Source organism: Chrysemys picta, chromosome 1, assembly GCF_011386835.1.
Source record: "Chrysemys picta bellii isolate R12L10 chromosome 1, ASM1138683v2, whole genome shotgun sequence".
In the NCBI taxonomy this organism is placed as follows: Eukaryota; Metazoa; Chordata; order Testudines; family Emydidae; genus Chrysemys; species Chrysemys picta.
Genome location: NC_088791.1, coordinates 81188478 through 81207760, shown reverse-complemented (window position 1 = coordinate 81207760; position 19283 = coordinate 81188478). Strand labels below are relative to the sequence as shown.

At 38.4% G+C, this 19283-nt stretch overlaps 1 protein-coding gene across 2 annotated transcripts; it reads left to right on the top strand.

Moving 5' to 3' along the window:
* Positions 1–6205: 6205 nt before the first annotated feature.
* On the top strand, positions 6206–14914 carry KERA (keratocan). Of its 2 annotated transcripts, none has more exons than XM_005279146.5 (3): positions 6206–6364; positions 7929–8821; positions 14235–14914. In XM_005279146.5, exons 2-3 carry the CDS (start codon positions 7936–7938, stop codon positions 14402–14404), a joined length of 1056 nt encoding a protein of 351 aa, XP_005279203.2. In that variant the 5' UTR covers positions 6206–6364; positions 7929–7935; the 3' UTR covers positions 14405–14914. The 2 variants fall into 2 exon arrangements, with proteins under 2 accessions (XP_005279203.2, XP_005279202.2); XM_005279145.5 differs by having other exon boundaries at positions 6345–6573.
* Positions 14915–19283: the final 4369 nt, after the last annotated feature.

Below are 19283 nucleotides of genomic sequence, written 5' to 3'. Positions count from 1 at the left end.
TTTGTTCCTCTTGTTGAACATAGGTACTATGTTTGTTCTTATGCAGTTCCGAGAGCTCAACATCCTCCATAAGTTCTCAAAGGCAATCACTAAAAGTTCTAAGATTCCTTAAGGACCCGAGGGTTAATTTCATTAAGCCCTGCTGACTTGAATACATCTAATTTACCTAAAAATTCTTTAACTTATTTTTTCCCTTTTCTGGCTTGTATTCCGTCCTCTGTCACTTGTACTCCCCTGTCTGTGTCAATCTGTTGTCTCGTCTTAATCTTAGATTGCATGTCTCTTGCGGCAACGGCTGTCTTTTTGTTGTGTGTTTACACTGTGCCCAGCACAATAGGGTCCCGGTCCATGATCAGGGATCCTAGGCACTATTGTGGTAATAAAAATAATGATGCATAAATATTTGCATATACAGTTATATACCTGATATTTTAATAACCAGGCCCAAAGAATTTACCATGGACAGGCTTGCTTCAATATTGACAGTGACAGCAACCAAGTTCTGATTGCTTAAAGCATGCAGGCAAATTGAGGTAACAGATTTACAACAAGATTTACATAGCAGGTTAGTTAAAACTAGCCAGCCAAGACAAATTCCATTCTGAGTCACTGGCATGGAACTCAGTCTCAGATCATGGAACTTTTGTGAAGTCACCATGGTGAAGAGCACAGAACAGAGAAGGCGGATGGCAGCCAAGTATTTCCATAATGAAGCACATTCAGCCAGGCTGGATACTTCATGTAGAGGGCGAGCGCTTTCTCCACAGTGGCTAGGTACACACTGACTTTTTCTCTTCTGTACTGTGTTAACCCAGAAGAATGTCCTACAGTAGAAAGCTCCAGTTCCATTTGAGAGTAGCAGGGGTAGAAATAAATTGTATGCCTTGAAGATTTTGTACCTATGCATATGCTTAACTATGTTGTAATCCATGAGGATAGTGAGCTAGCTCCTGGTTTTGCTAGTAATGAGCTTTGTAACATGTTTGATGCTGACTAGGTCCTTACTCATGCAGAAATGTAAAAGTAAGCCATTTTTCCCGCTGAGCAGCAGTTCTTAAGGCACTCCCAGTTCTCCAGATCTTCTAGCTGCTCAAATGCATGTGCATTTGGGGTCTTGAGCTTGCCCACCTCTGAGCTCAAAGAGATGTTGCTGTCCTCTGTTGACATCACTTTTCTTAACTTGTTTATTTGATTAGGCATGGATTATGATATATAGGATAATAAAATGCTAAAGCTAGGGCCTGGAGTAAAACCCTAAAGAGTATTTAACAGTCTCTAACCGTATTAATTGTTAAAATACTGTCAATAGCATCTTTTTTTAAATAAAGCCCTTGGGATAGACTTAATGCTAATAAAAGCATTCACCAGATCTTTGTACTTGGTTCTCTTCCCTTTACCTCCCCGCAAGCTCCTTGTGTTTGTTACTGTTTCCCATCTTTGTATCTTAATTTAAGCACTTAGGAGCAGGGACAGTGGCCAAGATTTTCAGAAGTGACTGTGATTTTGATTTCTTTGGTGTCTGGTTGCCCAATCTCAGACATGTTAAAGGGGCCCAGGTTTCAGAAAGTGCTGAGCACCCATACTCTGAAAATCAGGCCCCTTTATACAGGGTCTCAAGTTGGCCACTCAAAATCGAAGGCACCTCAAATCACTTGTCACTTTTGTAACCTTGCCCATTGTCCTTTATTGGTCTGTAATTATCTATGCCCATTTATTATACTATTTAAACAAGAAACAGTAACATGTGAGGGGGGACAGGAAAAAACATGTACATGATGGGGAATTTTAGAGTAAGGAAACTATTCAATATATTGTAAATTTGTATTTGTACAGCTTTCAGTATCTGCTTCATCTAATTTTCATGAGTAACCAACAATTTGTTAATAGCTTATTTGAAACACTAAAACCAAGGCCAGTGCAATAGACAATTGGAAAACTACCAAAGTTAGGATTTTTCTCACAAGGGGAAATTCTGGCAAGTTAGAAACTGCATGCTGAAAACTTGAGGTTTTCACAGCCACATCATAGCCCCCACATCATCCCCTCATTGAGGCCAAGATATCAAACTCATGGAAAAGACAAAGAACATGGCTGTAATGCCTGGGGATTTACTTCAAGTGATGGCTACTGATCTGAGCCCTATCACAACACATTCCAGCTTTATTCCTGAGCACATGACCATGTTACATGCCATGTTACTGTTGGATCCTCCATTGTGGGTGCATGTTACTACCCCTCCCATGGAGAGGTTAATTATACAGAGCAGGCGGTAATGATATAATTCAACAGTGACCTTCTACCAATCTTAGATGCCGAATTAGGTCGATTTAAAAATGAATGCATCCACACAACCAACCCCGTTCCGTCGACCTAAAGGGCTCTTAAAATCGACTTCTGTACTCCTCCCTAGAGAGGGGAGTAGTGCTAAAATTGACTTTGCTGGGTCAAATTTGGGGTAATGCAGATGCAAATTGACTGTATTGGCCTCCAGGAGCTAACCCAGAGTGCTCCATTGTGACTGCTCTGAACAGCACTTTGAACTCCAATGCACTAGCCAGGTACACAGGAAAAGCCCTGGGAACTTTTGAATTTCATTTCCTGTTTGGTCAGCATGGTGAACTCAGCAGCACAGGTGACCATGCAGTCTCCCCAGAATTGTAGAGCGTAGAATGTTTCTACGCTCCCCCTATCATCTCCATCCCTGAGGTTATCACAGATTAGAAGGCAAAAAAACTGCACTTGCGATGACATGTTTTCTGAGCTCATGCAGTCCTCCCACACTGATAGGGCACAGCTTAATGCATGGAGGCATTCAGTGGCAGAGGCCAGGAAAGAATTAAGTGAGCGCAAAGAGCGGAGGCAGGACACGATGCTGAGACTAATGGGGAAGCAAAGGGACATGATGAAGCATCTGTTGCAAGAAAGCCAACAAGAGCATAGACCCCTGCTACATCCACTGTATAACCGCCTACCCTCATTCCCATGTTCCATAGCCTCCTCACCCAAATGCCCAAGAACACAGCAGGGGTGGAGGGGGGTGAAGAGAGGCTCCGGCACCCAGCCATTCCACTGCATAGGATGGCCCAAGCAACAGAAGGCTGTCATTCAAACAGTTTGATTTTTAGTGTGGCTACAATAAGCAATGTGGCATTGTTTTTCCCTCCTCCCCCACCCCACCCAGGCTATCTTGTCCATTATCTCTTTTTTTCTTTTAATTAATAAAGAAAGAATGCATGGTTTCAAAACAATAGTTACTTTATTTCGAAGGGGGGAGGATGGTTGGCTTACAGAGAATTAAAATCAACAAAGGGGGTGGGTTTGCATCAAGGAGAAACACATACAACTGTCACACCGAAGCCTGGCCATTCATTCATTTCAAAGCCTCTCTGATGCACAGCACACCTTGCTGTGCTCTTCTAATCGCACTGGTGTCTGGCGCAAAATGATTGTTTGCCGTAGCTTTCACGGAGGGAGAGGCGACTGACGACAGGTACCCAAAAACACCCGCAACAATGTTTTTGCCACATCAGGCTTTGGGAGCTTAACCCAGAATTCCAATGGGCGGTGGAGACTGCAGGAACTGTGGGATAGCTACCCACAGTGCACTGCTCCATAAGTCGATGCTAGCCATGGTAGTGAGGATGCACTCCACCGACTTAATGCGCTTAGTGTGGACATACACAATCGACTATAAATCGATTTCTAAAAATCGACTTCTATAAAATCGACCTAATTTCGTAGTGTAGACATATCCTAAGTGATTCAAAGTCACTCAGGGGATCTGTGATAGAGCAGAGAATTGAACAAGTGTCTCCCAAATCTCAAGCTAGGGACTGAACTATCCTGCCTTTCTAATTTTGAGGGGTTCATGAAAATTGGGCTCTTTTTTAAGGGACTCAGCCAGGCCACCCACCCAAATCCTTGTAGTATCCCAAGCACATGGTGGTCACATAGAGGTTTCTGTAATACTGAGTGCCTACATCAACATGGAATATATTCACCACTCGCTCCATTCCTGATTTGAAAGGCTTTTCTATCAATTTTTATGCTCCTGAGTTATACAGCAGACGGGAATGTCTGGCTACAAACTACTAAGGGCCAGATTGTGCCTTCCTTCTCGCACTGATGGACAGTTATTCACACAACTAGTTATGCTGTCTGTTACAATTTGGCCCTGTGATGTGGTGTATAAACCCCTTGTTGCCCAATGTGGAATTAAGGGATTATTTTGGGCCCAGTCGGTCCTGCCCCACCACACCTGCAGCAAATGCTCCATCTGGTGGAGGAATTATAAGGCAGGGAGACAGCTCATTTGGGGGCAGATGTGGAAGACAGTAGACCGGCAGCCCACTGCTCCAGCAGCACAGAGCAGAGGGAAGACTGAAGTTTCTGACATTACTGCCCCAAAGGGGAAGGGAGGACCCAGAAACAATCAAAGGAGGAAGTATTTCCCTCTCTCCTGCATGTAGATCGTGGACATTAGTAATCCTCTCTTATTTTCTTGATTGGACTCCCCCAGCACAAGAAAGCCTTGGATCATTCTTAGGTGGGTAGAGGGGAGACAGGAAGTGGTCCAGGGAGGGCAACCTTAAACAGCCATACCACTGGTAGCCCAAAGGGCCCTGAATTGTAGCCTGGTGGAGTGGGGGGGCCCGGGCTCCCCTACCAACAACCCCACCTGCTGGTCACAGAATGCAGCCTGACCACTAAGCCACGCTTCCCAACCAACCACCGAGTGAGAACCAGTACAGGCCCTAAGAGTCTCACTGCTGTTATAAAATTATACAACAATACGTAATAGAAGCCTGCAAATGATTAACAAGTTAAAGGTTACTTTCAGACAGACCCCAATGGAAAGCATAATACAACTGTCAATCTCTCTTTTCTTCTAAAATGTACCACATCTGGCAATTTAGTGACTATCACAATAAATATTTGCCTCCAGGACTCTCTAGTTTATGTCTCCATAGTAAAGAGATTTAGATGTTCTCAGTTCAGTAGTGAACAGACCTCTATAACACAATATCCTTCCATACATTATGCAAAAGCTTGCTACAAAGTCAAAACAGATTTACATTACAGATTACAATACAATTTATATGCTTAAGTCCCAGTGAAAAAATAGGATTTAAGTATTTACTTTAATGTTTAGCTGAATCAAGGCCTTGAGCACGTTCTTAACTTTAGGGATGCACATAATTCTCACTGAAGTGAAGCACATATTTAATGTTTTGCTAAAACAGGTTGACCGTCCTGTGTTTGCAAGATGATGTGAAAAAGTAAGGGTTAAAATTTAATTATGAACCTTTTTGTCTATTTTACTACAGGTTTCTTTCTATTTCACCCTATTTATGAGAGCCAAATATTTAGTGTTATAAAAACATTCTGTTTTATTGAACCAAATCAGATAAAAGTAAAACTAAAGTGGTATTATATCAGTGAGACTTCTATAAAACAAAGCCCTATAAAGATGGCAGAATGTATTTTATGTTGGCAGTATTTCACAATAGCTTTTCTCTTAAAGTATTTTTGTCTTTTCATTACCTTTGAACGTGGCTAATTTTCCTGAAGTCAAATAGTTACTTTGGGTTTGCACTTAAAAAGAAGAAAATGTGAGAAGCATGTATCTGTGCTCTGGATAGCATAAGGGATGGAAAACACTTGTTTAAAACAAATTAGAAACAAAACATTTTATTGGTCCAAAAATTATTAGAAACAGAGCTCACAGCAGGAGGCACAAAGTCAAGTCTAGCAGACTACATCATCTCTGTAGAAGAGCATGTAAAATATCTTTGTTAAAGAAAAGGGCAAATACATCGTCTAATTCTTATAGAACTAAAAATATATTTGATTAAAAAGTTCTTATCAAGTGATTTTACTATCGGTTTCTCCTAAACAAGTATTCATAACTTTAAATGGTGTTCGTGCATCTGGTTTTCATCAGAATCAAATAAAAGACTTCCGTAGGACCGGATGGCACTGGTTTTAATTCTTTTTGCCCTAATTTAGGTATTATGAAAATGAAGTATGATGTAACCAAACTTTATATGTAAAGTATCACATAATATTGTGAACAAAGATGCATTTTATATTACCCGTTTCAATTAAATCAAACCTGCTCATTTTTAAAAATCACAGACTGAGGGAAAATGTCCTTAGTATTGCTGCTTTATGTTAGAGTCAGGATTTCCTGTCTTTTTGTAGCTAGGTGCTGAGGTGCCTTAGTTATTGTAGGGGTTAAAAGTTGTAGGCACTGGTGCATATATATTAGGCTGTATTCATAAAACACAGCGTGTAGCCTGAGTCAAACTATTACAGTCTAACCACAGTGACCAATAGAAAGAGAAGAGCCAAGAAAGCTGAGGTAAGCTAGATTCTGAAGCATTGTCAAGTTAGAAAGAATAGATAAGGTGTAAATGATAATGTATCAGGGGATGTTGGTGTGTACTTTAGGATTTATATGCTAATAATTGTCCGGAGGACAGGATCCAACAAATTGCTAGCAGCCAAAGCTTTCCACTGTAAAGTGATTTCTAACAGGCTTCAGATATCTGCAGTAACTTGACTAACAAGGTAAATTATTTTAATTACTTTTAAAAATATTTTTAAGGCTATAGATATTTACATAATAGGGGGATAACATTTCAGTGTGTGAATCAACTCTAACATTCCCTAGAAATCTTTTGTTTGTCCTCTTTGGAATACTTCCAAATATCCAGCAATTTCTGGAGCTAGCAGATCTGTGGGAATATTGCACTTGCTGCTTCCAGCAATAATAAATAATAAATAATAATAATAAAAGTAATAGCAATAAATGATCACATTTTACACACAAATAATAGAACCCTTAAGTTTACTCTTGCATCAGTGATATCAGAGATATTCTTTCAATCTAAATTTTATTTTTGCCAAAGTAACTTTTTGTATTTCACCACAAATTTGTGCTGTTGATCTTTTGTTATTATATTCCAAAAATGCTATCCAATCATTGTCAAAAATCAGAAAATACAGCAGGTCCAATGAGGCACTGTTACTATGCTACCCAAATGGTATCTGTAGGAACAAATTATCAGTGATTATGTCTCTTTCATTGTCTAATAGTGGAAAGCGTCAAACTCAGAATGGAATTGGATACAAAACAAGTGAATCTGTATATTTCATGAAACAGGGTAAATCCTTATACTGGACTTATTCTTTAAGTTACTTACCAGGAGGTGAAGGGCAGAAAGGGGAGTTAAAGAAGAAAAACTGTAACTTGGGGTAGGGGAGAGGGAGGGGAATGGGTTATTCAAACAGATTTCTTCAGGCTTTTTTGGAACATGTCAAACAGCTGTTAAAATACTCTTTGATCTTTCTTTTTTGTGTGATGAGAAAATCTGATCCAGATGCCTTTTATAGTTTAGGAGTGAAAGAAGTAGGAACATATGACTACTTTCAAGGAGGCTCACAGTAGAATTGAATTAATAACACTATGACATTTGAAGCTGTCTTTACTGTGATGCTGTGTGTAATCTCTAGTTTATATTAAGTGGTTCTACATAGGAAACATTATGTAATGCTACAAATAACTATTTTCAGATCTATAGGAATCATTGATTTAGTATAAAAAAGTAGTATTTCCAGATTCTTGGAATGATCACCCAATGTGAAATCTAACTTGAATCAGGAATATATTGTGCCAAGGTGAAAATCTGTACTATTTGACATCTTTAATATTACTGCCAATTTTTCCCTAGTATACATAGTGATCTCATAAAGGACAGAATTTGGCCCTTTATAAAGAAAAAAAATATTGTTTCAGAAAAAAAGTTTATAATAGCTAGTGTGCTGTTAAAGAGTACAATTATTTATATTTGGCTGAAATATATGATTTTGGTATAGGCTATTCTTTTCATAGAGATAGCTAATTGCTTTTCTTCCTTTGTAAGGCAAACAATGACTGTAAAAGTCTATCCCAGCCTTTTGGTATTATTCCTGACCAATACTGTGTGGACTCGGAATGTGAGACAAGTCTATGATGCGATGGATTCAGAGGATTGGTCTCGCTTCACCTTTGAGTGTCCACAAGAATGCTTCTGTCCTCCCAGTTTCCCCAATGCTTTATACTGTGATAACAAGGGACTTAAAGAAATACCTGCAATCCCAGCAAGGATCTGGTATCTCTATCTGCAGAACAACCTGATTGAAACAATTTCTGAGAAGCCTTTTGTGAATGCCACTCATCTGAAATGGATAAATTTAAACAAGAATAAAATCACCAGCAATGGAATTGAAGAAGGTGTGCTCAGCAAACTGAAGCATCTGCTTTACTTGTTTCTTGAAGATAACGAGTTGGAAGAGGTGCCTGCTCCATTACCGACAAGCTTAGAGCAACTGAGACTGGCTAGAAACAAAATCTCCAGGATCCCTGAAGGGGTCTTTAGCAATTTGGAAAACCTTACGATGCTAGATCTGCATCATAACAAGCTGTTGGATAGTGCTCTCCAGAGTGACACCTTCCAGGGGCTCAACAATCTCATGCAACTCAACATAGCTAAAAACTCCCTCAAGAAAATGCCACTAAGCATTCCAGCTAATACAATGCAGCTGTTTTTAGACAACAACTCTATTGAAGTGATCCCAGAGAACTACTTTAGTGCAGTACCCAAAGTGACTTTCCTTAGACTGAACTACAATAAATTATCTGATGATGGCATCCCCCCAAATGTGTTTAATGTTTCATCTATTCTAGACCTACAGCTGTCCCACAACCAACTCACTAAAATTCCACTTTTCAATGCTCATCTTGAGCATCTTCACCTTGATCACAACAGGATCAAAAGTAAGTGTATATTGTCAGAGTGGGATCACACCAAGGATTACAATCCTATTAAATATCTCTTCACACACACAAAAAAGCGTACTTCACTGTCTGGTTATGCACAAGAATGGCTATTTTCTTAAATTCAGGAGTCTTTGAACTGGTTAATTCCTTTAATTTCCTGAGAGGTTTATATTTTATATCATCAGTCTTGACAGTATTATAATCAACATGCCAAGAAAACAAGAAAAAAATACTTATTTAAAGTAAAAAGACTCAAGAATATGCTATAAAGAACAATCTTGCAAGAATAATTAGTAAGATGATCCATTGGGCCAATTTCTAAGACTTAGACTCAGATATGCCAACAAAAATATGGACACACACGGTACTGCACGTACAAAATCTGCATTTGTACACACAGAACGTTTGGCATGCAAATCATATAAATGAATGCATTAAAGTGCACCTGGGCACTCACTTTCCCAGTTAAGCCGGTAATTAGCCATTTTGTGCAATCCAATGCAGAAGTTTATATACAAGGGTTAAGATTTTCAAAATAAATGAGTAAGTAAATAAATAAAATAGGTGTCTCAAGTCAGGCTGTTAAATCCATATTTAGGCACTTAAACAAGTTGCCAGATTTTGAAAGTTGCTGAGCATCCAATCGCGCCCACTAAGATTAATGAAGGTGCTGGGTGCTCAGCACTTCTGAAAATCTGCCCCCTTATTCAGATACCTGAATATGCAATCAGGAGTCCAGCTTCAGGCACCAATTGTTTAGTAATGGAGGCCCCGATCACTGTTGTCTATGTGAATAACGACATATTAGGAGCATAAATCTGATTACGTCTTCTCCATCTTTTGGATTCTGTGAGATAAATCCTGAAATCTTGACTCAGTCCTTTCTCATGAAAAACTTCCACTGACTTCACAGACATTTTTTCTGAGTCAAGATTTTAGGATTTGGAACCCTTTGATCTATTTAATGTTTTCATATTGTATAAATAATTAACATCACATTTCATTCCTAAGACAATTTAAGTTTATCATCATATCATCGTGCTGGTTGCAACAACCTACTTCCAGCATCCATTCAGACATACTTAGGATCCGAGGAGCAGTTATGCCATCAAGGTTTCCCAACCAAAAAGTCATGCAAAACTAAAATTACCTCACTTAACATCACTTAACTTTTTCACACCAGTAAACTATTTCTGCTATCAAAACCAAAAAGTGATCACTTAATAGCTCTGCACAAAAGAAACTAAACAAATAAAAGCCAACACATGTTGACTCATTCATACTTTGGTCTGACATATTATCTAATTCATTTTCTAACCTTCCTGTCACCACTGAAATCCTCTAACCTGGCAAATAAGTTACTCCTTATTACCATGTGATGTCATATCTCACAAGTGTATTAAAATTAACAGCTTGATTTCTGGGAAAGAGGATTTAGCAACCGGTGCATAGCTAATTTAAAATTAATCTGATTATTAACAATCAGATTAATTAAATACTATTTCACTGCCTGTACTTACAAAGTCAAATGTATAAACTTTTATATGTGTGTGTTAGTTTTGCATAGCTTGCTGCCATTTAAGTGGACTACAAAAAGAGTGAGATTTAAGTAGTGCTCATGTCATGTGTCATTACTGAGCAAATTCACTGCTCGCAAAGGGATTTATCTTAATCTTTCCACTGCTGGCCTCCAGGTGCACACTTTATCTGCTGTCACTTTAAATGGACACAATTGAAATAAGTGGAATGTGAGCAGTTATGTACATGGTGTAATAGGTAGCAGTGAAGTCTTTAAATAGCAGCCATGTTATCTTTTATTTAAAAGCAAAAAAGATCAAAATGTTAAATTTCAAAAGTGCCTAAGTAATTTAAGAGCTTAAATCCCACTTACAAAAGAGACATACCCCCTGAGGGCCCAGATCAGAGGTATTTAGGTGCCTTACTCTCACTGGAGTTAAGCACCTAAATACTTTTGAGGATCTGGGCTTTAAGAACCTAGATTCCAATTACTTCTAATGAGACAGGCTCCTAATTCAGTTATAAAAATTTTGTATTCAGTTTGAAATTTTTACACAACCTTCAGGTTATTGAAGATTGGAAGAAAACCAGTTAAATATATCCTAATCCAATGTTACTTCACCCTTAAGATTATAAACAGTAACATTAATTACAATAGAAAACCAGTACCAAAATCAAAAGCATTTAATACACAAGACAAACGTGTGAACTTTTTACTACTGCTGCTCAAGATGTAAGTGATACAAACACATTCTACTAGGCTAGACACTCATTCGCCCTCTAACATCTCAGAAGACTTTTAGGATCAAAGGTCAAAAGACAAAAGAATGTAATTTTGTCTGGCAGAAGTGATGGGAATTGACATCAGATCAGGCTGCAAATCAGTTTTTCCACTTACAGAAGATAAGTGATTAGTTTAAAGAGGTGCTGAAAGAAAAATAATTTCTAAAGCTTGGATCTAGTTTCTCCATAAAGAGTTTCCAAAGTAAGTTAGCTTTTTCATGTACAGAATTATTCCTCTTCTTTACTCGAGAGATGATAATTGAATATCCTCACATGCTTGCCAGTATTGTAGTCTGTTAGGTAGATGGCTTACAATAAAAGTAATAGGATTTGTAGGTGCTAAGACACCAATATCACTTTTTATGGAATTTGCTTGCTTATTATTTATATACTTTACTGTTACATCCAAATGCCCCAGACACGGTCTGATCTCATTTTGCTAAGAACTGCATAAACACAGGATGACTTGGGGTTAAATTGGAGAAGTCAGTGTTGGAGCAAGAGAGGAGGGGGGTAGAGGGATAGAAACACAGAGAAGGACAATGGCCAGGAAGAATGGTTGGACAGGTGAGGGAAAATCTCTCTCACAAAAAACAAAAACAAGATCCTCTGCAGCTGTTGGCCTGTGAGTGTTCAGCAGGCCCGCAGTGTTATGCATCAGTGGAGGCTATTTCCTATGCCAAGGGAATACTTCTCCCAGGGTAGTGGCTCCATATTCCCAGTTTAGACATTACACAGCTTATCAAGACTACCATCCACACAGGCAGATGGCCATGTACAACAATCAGGAAAATGACAATCCTATCACCAGGGACTGGCTTTTCCTTAAGAATTCTTAAGCAAGAACAGAATTTTAAAGGGGTCAAGTAGTTTGACATCACTTTTCAAACTCACTGATGTTGCTTCTCCTGGGCTGAAAAAAAAAAAATTCCAGAGCTCTGCCAGGAAAGAGGAAGGGGTATATCAGCATAAAGATTTCACTCTTTTATCCCACTCCAAAAACTCAGTGAGGATGGAAGTCCCTACAACAGCATGAGGGAAAGTGGGGAGACATCTTCACCTTATTGGCAGTCAGGGGCAGGTGACATTGATTAGAGATGGGACTTTGAGATCCTAGTAGGGTAAGTGTGAAAGATGCCTTCAAACCATCCAGAGATTTCTTTTTACATGGTGTGTGGTCTGGCATTTTCTGTTCTTTTGTTGCCATGTCCTAGGATCTGAGTAGTTAATATGGTCTTTGAAGCCCAATGCAGAAAGTAAACTTTGGATAGAAGGCATGGCGGGGCATTTTTTGTTCCTTATTTTGTGACCGTTCTGTCTTGTATCTAGACTGCTGTGTGTCACTGGCCTGCTGAATCCCATGTGCCTGAAAGGACAGATATTTTATCCTATACAGAGCTCATTCAACATCATGCCTTTTAGTAAAAGCTTTCATAATGAAATATCACTCTATGGCTTCCAGTTTCTTAACCTGACACATAAATGAGCTTTATAGCAAGTCAACAGCTTTATGATACAAATGAAGTAAATTGATTGCAAGACATACATAGAGCAATAGTATATCTTATCATATATAATTCTTGTAGGTAAGGGTTGCTTTTGATACCCACTCTTCTAAATACAATTCTAAATAAATAAATAAACAAATAGATAGATAGATATTTCACATCTGTAGCACTTTTCTTCCATGAATACTGAGAGCATTACAAGCATTAAACAAACTTCACAACATTCCTCTGACGTAGGCCAGTGGTGGGGTATATAATAAAGGTTTCTGCACTTTTGTGTTGTGAAGATAAAGTCCGAACATGAGCTGATGTTACAGATGGCATTTTGGATACAGTTTTTCAGGAATCATATTTTCCCCTTTAAAAATACTGACAAAAACTAAAGTTGTTTTCATCAAAACTTATTTTCATAAAAAAAATTCATTGACAATTTTGAGGCTATCAAAAATCAGAAATGCATCAAATCGAAAATTTCAGTTTTTTGTTGCCAAAAATCAGAAATATTTTTAAAAGATTTAAACAGAAAAACATTGCCCTATGCTAGCTTTGGGCTGCTTAGAGAATGTATGTGTTTCCCTGCTAGAGGAGACCTCCTCAAGCTCTTTTTAAGGGGTGTACGATAGCCAGCTGCAGCCTCAGGTACTCAGGTTAGTAACTAACTGCCACAATTTGGCCCAATGAGTTTGGCACCCTTGGTACATATAAAAAAAATTACTTCAGCCATCATTAATCTGAAGCCACTTATAGGCTGAAGCAGGGTATCTGTTGAAAATCACTACAGAACAGTTCAAGACAAGACATATAGAATACTTTACACAACTGAAACTGCAGATAGAATTTAGCAGGGCAGATTTAAAGAAGGTAACACCCCTAATTTTAATGAAAATAACATGATTTGAGCCACAATTTCAAATCTTTATCTGAAATAAAATGAGATACTGTATCTATTGCTTATATATAACTGCAGTTATTACCTGTAAAATAGGAATGGTAGCACCCCAGTTCATCAGTGATGTGAAATTTGATGAAGCCATTGTTCAGCAGGATAGGAGAACTGGGGAGCTTGTATATTAACACTCTAGAAAGGACACTTGTAAGAGGAGTTCCTCTGATCAATATTCTTAGCCTTTGAATGTCAAATATCATGAATTGGACTATATATATATATATATTTTTTACTGCCGCTAATGCGCAGACACTCAAAGTGGGATTTTCAGCAGTGCTCAGGATTGACCTAACTCTGCGCTCATTGAAGTCCTATGCGAGTAGAGTTAGGCCAAAACTGAGTATTTTTGAAAATGTCACTTTAGCAGTTAAATGCCTTACTCTTCCAGCTGTCCAAAATATAGTCAGACATTCTGGTATCTCTCTAGAAGGTAAATTGATCATAACCATGACAAGTCATTTACAGAATGAATTTGATTATACTATCTTAGCACACTTACTCTTTTTGAACTGAAATTATGACTAATTTAATATTTTACAGTATTGAAAAGAACAGCCAAACACTGTATAAATATTGTTTAAATGCACCTTAAAAAGTTAATCCCCTTGCACCTTTTTCATACAAATTAAATGACATAGTTTATTTGTATTTATAGGTGTCAATGGCACTCTAATGTGTCCCACCTCTATTGCCATAGAAGATCACAGATCCTATGGTAATATGCCACGTCTCCGCTACCTCCGCCTGGATGGAAATGAAATTCAGCCTCCTATTCCATTGGACATCATGATATGTTTCCGGCTTCTTCAGGCTGTTGTTATTTGAAGATATCTCACTATCACATTTTCATTTTCAGAGTTTAAGGAGCAAGTTTTGCTGGCATGAAACTTGTTCTAATTCATAAGTCAATCAATATATTTTTTCTCTTTTTACTCTAAATTCCTACTTGCTACTATCATTTTATATTTGCAAATATTTCTCTTCCTTCAGAAAAGAGGTTCCCAGATCTGTATGCAATCTGGTGGGGGGTTTTAAAATTCCTAATGCAAATATACTGCAAATTATGTATTTTTAATGTTCCTAGAGTCCCAGCGTAAATTCGTCTACTCTTCACCTATCTTGTTAAATTCTACATTAAGTGCGAGTTCCACTAAGGAATTCGATTATAATGCACAGATATATGAATTCAGGTACACTTGGCCTGATATGTATTATAAAATAATCAAGTACTATACTGCTATTAATTTTCATACCTTACACTCTCCTTCCTTAAAATAGGCACTGCTGTGACAGTGAACAGCCTTTCATTGTATCAATAAATTACACCAATTTCTTGTTTGTTTGTTTTTCTTTACAGATTGAAGTCGTCTAGTGATACTTCCCTAGCTGCATAGGCACGACATTTATTAGACTCTGGATACCATAGCACTTCTAGGGGTACCACATACTTTGAACTATGCATATATAGAACTGGCAAACAAATACATGAGATGTGAAGTGTTCTGAACTCAAAACCATGGATAAGGAAATCCAGGCTGAAATCCTGACTCCATTGAAGTCAATGGGAACCTTTTTCCATTGACTTCAGTAGAGCTAGGATTCCATCCCCAATGTTCTCATTCTGTTTCCTTCTGCGGCCTTGAGTAAGTCACTTAACTAATGTGTTTCAGTTTCTATATAGGTAAAATGGGGATAATACTGCTTACCGACTTCACAGGAATGTTGTGGGGAAATAGTTAATGTTTGAAAAAATATGATAACACACAAAAACCCCAAAATGTGTCCTGCAGATACATGACAAGGATGTGTCAAAATATCCAAACATTTTTAATTGGAAGAAATGTCATTTTTAAGGCAAATGTAATGAGCTCAGTGTAATATTTAGTAAGCTATTGACTCATGCAAAGAGACTGGATTTTAGAGAAGTCCAGGTACTTAAACATGGCACATACAAAATCCATCAATAGTGGCACTACCAATGGGATAGCTTTCTATAAAGTCTTTCTTTCCTTTTTTTATAGTAAGTTATGTCAATAGTCAGGGTTTCAGTACACAACCTGAATATTAGAGTGAACTGCTCACTGGGGGGAAATATGAAGATTTTAGCTATTTCTGATATTTAGTATAAATTATTACCCACCAATCACATTGTTTTAGTCTCTTTTTATCTGTAAGTAGAAGCAAATAGTTGATGTTTGATGGCCTGCATCTAATTCTGATATTTTAAGACTGACCTCAGTGACAAGCATATAAGAACTATGCATGATGTACATAAATTCTAATTTTCCCCTAGAAAATGAAACATTTTCTTAACTATTTTAAGAAGGGCTGAGAATGTGAAACTCTAAGTTGCAGGTTCTCAATATTTCCAAAAATCAGGCCTGTAAAGTTTTTATTCTGCTCTAACGTGCTGGTAATAATACTGATGGTATGTTGATGTAATTAGATACCATATTGACTTTTCTAGTTGCAATTTTGCCTAAAATGTATAATTTTTCAACCAGCATGTTGGAATTGAAACCTTGGTCAATGTCTGAATTCACCAAAGCTTGCCAAATGAACACTGCATATAGCAGAAATTAGTTTTTAACTTAAAACTTCACCATAATGCAATTACCTCTTTCATAAACCCTACTGCAAAAGATTTTGCTTCCATGGTTAATGCCATGTGTTGGTTGGATACTATCCTGCCTTTATAACTAAATATTGTCTAGATTTAGGTGTTCACAAATAGGGAGAAAAACAAACACAGAGGCTTAAAAAATGTAGCTGTATAGTACATATGCATGTTTAATTATGTTCTTAACTTTACTAATGGTAGTGTACAGTAATTTATTTTTTATAAAAACAATTATGATATTTCTACTAATTAAATTAAGATCTGATTATGTGGCTTTATTTGGAAGACAAATTATATATATCTATATAAATAAATATAGTGTGCACCCATACACCCTATCAGTAGTGGTAAATATTTGTATTTCAGTAGTATCTAGAAGCACAGTCAAGGACTGAGACCCCACTGTGGTAGGCACATAACAAAAAGATTGTTGCTTTTCAGAGGCAGGGACTATCTAGTATATGAAAAAGAACAATAAATAGATAGGGACCCTAGATTGCAAGGGAGCATGATTGTATTTATAACAGCATTGTAAAGTTTTAAATGGTATTAGTCTTATCACTTGTTTTCCACTTGATGTGGTTGTCATCAATGACTTTTCAAAAGCCCCAACTAAGGAGGTTTAATTGTGTGTGTGTATGTGTGTTGGAGGGTGGGGGTGACTACATAAAATAATGCTTCTGGAGTCAGCATTTATTGCATAACCTTCATTGGCTGATCCTGTGGATACTGGCCATTCTTGGCCTTGTCCCCTTCCATTCTATAAAGGCAGAAGGACCATGGGATATCCATGAGGAAGGTTCCATGGTGCACATTTCCTTCCTGGGCACCGAGGAGTTACTGTTGCTGCCCTTTCTGTGTTCTGCATCCCCGAAGCACGCAATCTGGCTTCCATTCTATTCTGTATAGTTTCTTATACCTCAATCATCACCCTAGTATCTGAGCATCTTCCTGTAGCACATTAAGCAACATGACTATACATCTGTCACATGTGTGTTTTCTTATCCTCTCCCCAAAGGGAGGAGTGTGTGCAGTGGAGTGTCTTGTTTTGGTTAGGTTTTTTTGCTACGTGTTTATGTTAGACAAGGCAAAGTCAGAGAAATGCACCATGCAATTGGAGCAGATTTGTGATGGTCCTTCATTCCTGGGGGAATTAATTCTACAGTCTTACACAAGCCCCTGAGAATATTTTGTCTCCCGCACAGACAACTGAGAGAACCATTATGCCAAAGGAGCATAGCAGGCACAGCAGCTGAATGAAGAACTGGGATCCTTGAAACAGATATTTTGCTCCATTCTGATTCCAACCCTGGCTAGAACCAGGAAAAGCAGAGGCATATAATGGAAAATAGTTTTGTTACAGCATTTAAACCTGAGAGACTGGTTCAGTTCTAACTTGGGGGTGGGCCCTATTGTACACAATCCTGTTCTCCCATCTCTATTTACAATACTATTGTTGTTCTGAATAAATCAGTGAAAGCAAGAAATTTTCTCCCACCTTGTAGTTAGCAGACCAAACTCCATCTGGCTTCAAAGTTTTAGAACTACATTCAGGCTTGAAATATCTGAAATCATGGATGAGATAATTGCTGAGAAGGAGACTGTATATAATACTGACCTTTGCAGGCTCTCAAAGCACACACCATTCACTCAGTTTGTCCAATATAGAGGAGAATCTAATTTTTAATTTAAAAAATAAAAGAAAGATTTTAGCCTTTTTTATTGCAAAGATGGCCTCTAAAACAGTCCAAAATCATTACGAAAGTTAAAAGGTCGCCAGTGATTCTTCTTAAAGAACATAGAAGAACATAAGAATGGCCATACTGGGTCTGACCAAAGGTCCGTGTAGCCTAGTATCCTGTTTTCTGACAGTGGCCTATGCCAGGTGCCCCAGGGAATGAACAGAAGAGGTAATCATCAAGTGATCCATCCCCTGTTGCCCATTCCCAGCTTCTGGCAAACAGAGGCTAAGGACACCATTCCTGCCCATCCTGGCTAATAGCCATTGATAAGCCTAATCCTCCATGAACTTATCTAGTTATCCCTGTTATAGTCTTGGCCTTCATAACATCCTCTGGCAAGGAGTTCCACAGGTTGACTGTGCGTTGTGTGAAAAAAATACTTCCTTTTGTTTGTTTTAAACCTGCTGCCTATTAATTTCATTTGGTGACCCCTAGGTCTTGTGTTATGAGAAGGAGTAGACAACACTTCCTTATTTACTTTCTTCACACCAGTCATGATTTTATAGACCTCTATCATAGTCCCCCTCCCCGTTTAGTCATCTCTTTTCCAAGCTGAAAAAGTCCCTGAAAAGCTAACAGACTATTCACAATCCCCTCACAGACATGTTGTGGTCCAGAAAAAAAATGTAGTCCCTCCACAATACTCTACTACAAGCCAGGGAGGAATAGAATTGTGAATCTCCCCGAAGCCTGTGTCAATAGCTGCCAGCATATGGTGTCAGTGCAATGGTACTCACATGCAGCACTCCCTGGAAAGTCAGATTCCACATCTGTCTGACTCTACATGTGGGGAAAGGCTAGCTTGCTAAGGAGTGCTTCAGGGAGGGACCCCATGACAACAACATATGATAAGCCTGGAATTGTCCCTGAGGTGTGCGTGCACTCATCCAGCCTGCTGTCCATGGCATCAGTTCAACAGGCTCTTATTTCCTCCCCTGGGAGACTTGACATCTATTTTACATGATTATTTCTGTTCTTCTCAAACTGCTCCGATTGGAATATTAGTGAGGCTAAGATTTTGTCGTTGAGATCATGGAAGGCACAGAATCCATGACTTTCAGAGATCTCCATGATACTTTTGCTTCAGACGTGGGGCAGCGCAAGCTGGAGTTTTCAGTCAGCAGGGCCCCCTCTACAACTTACCCCTGCAGGCAGTGAGGATGACTCTAAACTGCCTCCTGCAGTAGGTCATGGTCTTTTACAAAACCAGAAATTCATAACCCCTCAAACTTTTCTAATATTACTTGCTTCAGAACTAGCAGGGGAGTGATCATAGTCAGGAAAATTGTCTATTGTCTGGAATATTGTTTAGTGATGCCATGATTAACATGTAATCCAACAC

Coding starts and splice junctions, on each gene's coding strand:
- KERA (XM_005279146.5), top strand. CDS start 7,936: ATGACTGTAAAAGTCTATCCCAGCCTTTTGGTATTATTCCTGACCAAT. Junction 8,822..14,234: donor TGATCACAACAGGATCAAAA/GTAAGTGTATAT, acceptor TTGTATTTATAG/GTGTCAATGGCACTCTAATG.